Source organism: Hypomesus nipponensis, chromosome 6, assembly GCF_054491055.1.
Source record: "Hypomesus nipponensis isolate SF chromosome 6, ASM5449105v1, whole genome shotgun sequence".
Taxonomy (NCBI): domain Eukaryota; kingdom Metazoa; phylum Chordata; class Actinopteri; order Osmeriformes; family Osmeridae; genus Hypomesus; species Hypomesus nipponensis.
Genome location: NC_140366.1, coordinates 8,602,466 through 8,606,879, shown reverse-complemented (window position 1 = coordinate 8,606,879; position 4,414 = coordinate 8,602,466). Strand labels below are relative to the sequence as shown.

Sequence of the window (4,414 nt, the reverse complement as noted above, 5' to 3'; positions counted from 1 at the left end):
CCTTGTGATCCCCTTTACAATGATCTCGAACCCCAGTGAGATATAGCGTTCTTTTTTTCTCTAGACTCCTGACACCTGGCAAAAGACGGGTAGATGATAATCTCCAGAGGCGCCGAAATGTATAGCGTATTTAACACTAGTAACATCTTGGTTAACATCAAGAGTTGTAGGCTTCTGCATGTCGCCTATTTCTATTTGCTAAGTAGTTATATATACTACAACACATGAATCTTAGAAAATAAAAAACACATATTAGTCAAATCAACTATTCCTTTCTTAGTCTTGCGAGGCTCCCTATCCTGAACATTGACATGGTCCACATGCATAAATGTTACTGTGAGAAGAGCCCATTGGCAATTGAAAGAGACCGTCCGTTTTAAATGCCTTTATTTAGCACAGTTATAAAAATATATATATAATTACAGCTTTGGCAAATATCATTTACAAAATTACAAATAGCCTGCGGCAACTTTTCACATTTTGAACTTCCCTTTCATTACATACATAATTGGGGGGGGGGGGGGGGGGGGGGAGTTCATTTGTTGGGCTAGCGACATATTGTCACCATTATATAGCCTAATTACATACAGGATGAGGCTTGATTGAATGGAAACATAGTATAACATAGTAGCCTAAGTAGCAATACTGCGGCATCGGTTGCAGGTAGAGTAGCATCGAAATAGGCTAACTAATTGTTTGTTAGTTAGAACACTATCTGGTCTATGGGCAAATGCGATACATGCAATGTAGGCTATAACGCTGTAAGAAATGGAAGAAAAAAACTGTAGGCTATGTCACTTACGGTGTAACTCTTCACAAATTGACCTTGATTGGGCAGCATGTAGGCCTAGGCCTATATTAAGGCCTAAAATTGGCCTTTTTCATTGAGTCCTGACGGTTCATTTGTCGGTTTATGACGCTGAGGTCGGTAGAGACAATGCGTGCACGCCACTTAACAGCTCTTGTTGGTGTTTACTCAGTGGGCTGGGAGGTTTTCTATCTCCTGCAAAAACAAAACAAAACACATACAAAAATGCATTTTAAAAAGACAAAACGTAATAATTACCATTGCGTCTCCCTGCCTAAACAAATAGCCTACATTAAGCTGGGCCTATCAGAATAAACAGCAATGGTCTGTTTTATATTATCATAAACAGGATAACACAATTGTCAACATAGGGAATGGCTCATTTAGCTTAAATTAATTCTAGGTTGAGGCCTGCTGTGCAATGCTTAAATCGTAGAATTTGTTCCTTGATGACTGACGGTTCAATAAATGAGCATTATTGTAAGTAGGCTAGGCTAATCAGAAAAATAAAAGTCTGAAACATACAATAGAAAATATAATATGTGAACGTGTGCAAAGATCCACGTAGGAATATAGCCTGTGTAATATTTAATTCAAATCAAATTGAGGGTAAAATTATTCCCCTCAGAAGTTATCGAGACGACAAATAGGCTATATTTTAATTGGAAATAGCTTATTAGGACTTTGGTTTAGAGCAATCAAACACACTAGTGAAATAGATTCATTTGATTCATATTTGCCTGTGGTGATATTCCATGGAAGTCCAATGAAGCCACATGATTTCAATTCTAGAAGAGAGCAGTGCCTACCATCTCTTGACGAATGTTTGAAGGACATCGCTGTGTGAAGCTCTCCACCTTGCATCGCTACTGCATTGTTGGGATGAGTCAGGCCTGCGCTCTGGGACTGCCAGTGATGTCCCGCTGTCATGTAGTTACCCGCTGGCCCACCGTACATCCCGTATTGGTTTGGTGGAGAATATGCACAAGCTGGCACATAACTAGATATGTTTGATGAAGGCTACCTCGGAAAGAAAAAAGCACAAACAAGGGAGAAAACGGTAAACTTTTGCGCACGGAATTATCTAATCTTGCAATGACTGAAACGTTTCAGAAAACGGATTAGAATTCATAGTTTTTCTAATTGATTTAGATTAAACAAGCTAGACAATTTGGACCATATGTAAGTTATACCAGCTGGACTATAATACATTTGGCTGGAAACGTTTTAACATAGGGCCTAGGCTACATGTCTAGCCCACGTGTGCTTAAAAAGGTATACGATGCAGGAATAGGGCTATGTAACAAATATTGGCCTATGATGTGTTAATCATAGTAATTTGAATTTACCTGTGAATACTTAATGTCTGTTTCAATGGATGATTTATCTATTCCGTTGACACCATGCGTAGAAAACGTTGCTCTGTTCACGCTAGCCCAATCCTCCATTTTTGTTGTGTACCCTTCTGATCCAGCGATTGCTGAAAAATAGTTTTCAAAACGATTCATTCGATTAGATACCCAGCTTATTCAGGATGAAACATTATTTCAATAAAGCAAAATCGACAGTGCGTTTGAGGCCATTGATATAGCCATTTTAAGATTCAAAAGCCTTTTTGCTGTAACCCATTCGGGGTATGGTAACATTTATTATTAACAGATGTTTCTCATTTTTGAAAATTCAAAGGAACACTCATGTGGTAAACAAATTATAAATCTGTATTTGCTCATCTGAATCATATCGAATATTCGTGTACATCAGTCATTTAGAATAATCTCAAAATCATTAACATTTAAACACAACTTTATATTTAATTAATGGGCTACGTTAAGGCCTAAATATAATGTATTGATGACATCATCAAGAAAATTATGACAATTAGGTTTATGTAATAAAGAACAACAACATTATTTGTTAGATAGAATAAAAGTAGGCTACATTTCTATCCAGCAGCCTTAATATGGGATAAGTATCTTAAACTACGGTTTGCATAATGTTAAGGCAACCTTTTGGATTATTTGATGTCAGTTACATACATCTGCTTTCTCTGTACCTTAGGTTACTTGAGAGACGCTCTAGACCTAGATCTTTCTGACACTATATAGCCTATCCTCACAACCCTTTCCAGGCATGGATATGTAGTTGCTTGTAACCTGCGGGCATTTCAAGTTAATATGAAGCTAGATGTTATGGCAACATTAGATGGAGACTGAAGGACTAACCTGTGGGGTCCATGAAGGCTCGAATGCCTAAAATGTTGCTGACCGTGTGCACCGAGGGCCAGGCCCGAGAGAGAACATGGCCCGCAGTAACGGGCACTCCGGGAGCACTGCCAATTTTAGTCCCGGTGGGTGACATGGCGCTTGGGTATGAGTAGGGGTACATGTGGTTATAGGCAAGCTGAGGAGGGGTTGATTTGCTGTTCTCGTATTGGCTCGGCTGGGAGAGATTTCCTATTTTGTTTCTTAGAATACGACTTATGGAACTAACAGAGGGGACGTTGTATTTGTCACAAACTGCATCAGCCAGAAGTCTGTCACGTATCTCCCAAGCAAATATTCCAGGGTCGCCTTGTTTGTAATCCCTTATGCTCTTCACCACATTGGGTGTAGTAACCCGAGGCTTACTCCCCCCTATAGCACCAGGTAAAATCGAACCTGTCTCGTTGTACCTTGCAAGAATCTTGCTCACACAGCCATGAGAAACACGAAGCTGTCTACTAATGTCACAGGGTCTTATTCCAAGTTGAGCCAACTCGACAATTCTGATCCGAATCGCATTGGGAAGTGGTCGACCGTTGACAAAAACCCCGCCAAGCTGATTAACTTCTCCATATGTTTGATCTGAAACAAATGAAACATTTTGACATTGACCATAGCGGTTAATAATAGTGAGATAAACTACTTAGCAAACAATGGGGCGAACAAGTAAAAAAAAAAACGAATGTTTCTGCCTGTAGACTATTTAAACTGAGTTTGAGGCCAACTGTAAAAGTTACTTTAAAACATGAATGTGGAGAAATATAACCCATACTGGAATGATAAAAGCTTCGCCTGAACTTTAACGAGTGTTTCTATTACGCAAATGATTTCGCGTGTCTATGCAAACTTATCAAACCATTCTCATTTGTTCAGAGAATGATACATGAATTTGTGTGCTTACCCATTATTCTCGGTTTGAGCTGGATTCTTTAATTTGTTTTGAAATTATCCGAAATGACTGTATCTCCTCTGTGCACAAAATGGGGGAGACGTGTAGCTTTCTGCGTTGCGTTACCCCTTCAGCTTTGCATTTCTGGTAAAGTGATCTAGGACAGTGGGATTGGGCAGAGAGACTAAAATGATCTGTGTACTATAAGAGGAAATGTGTCCATCCCGTAGGCTAAAGCGTGCGTAGATTCATTTGACGCGTCCTCTACGTCAAGCGTGATGGCTGCGCAAAACGTTTCCCCACATCTCATTGGTCTCTGTGGTGTGTTTATGTTAGCGTATAGGCTGCTCCACAACATCTATTCTTGAACGTCCTACAGGAGGGCCTTTGTCGCAGCGTGAATTTAGCTGCACACCTCTAACTTCGTTGTCCACTTGGAACATATATCTATCCTAA

At 39.7% G+C, this 4,414-nt stretch overlaps 1 protein-coding gene across 1 annotated transcript; it reads right to left on the bottom strand.

Moving 5' to 3' along the window:
- Positions 1-396: 396 nt before the first annotated feature.
- On the bottom strand, positions 397-4,133 carry pax1b (paired box 1b). The gene is made up of 5 exons (XM_084700010.1): positions 3,971-4,133; positions 3,031-3,651; positions 2,158-2,288; positions 1,618-1,828; positions 397-1,003 (listed from the first exon to the last, which is right to left on the bottom strand). The coding sequence occupies exons 1-5, from the start codon at positions 3,972-3,974 to the stop codon at positions 912-914; spliced, it is 1,059 nt and encodes a 352-aa protein (XP_084556136.1). The 5' UTR covers positions 3,975-4,133; the 3' UTR covers positions 397-911.
- Between the last annotated feature and the right edge of the window lie 281 nt (positions 4,134-4,414).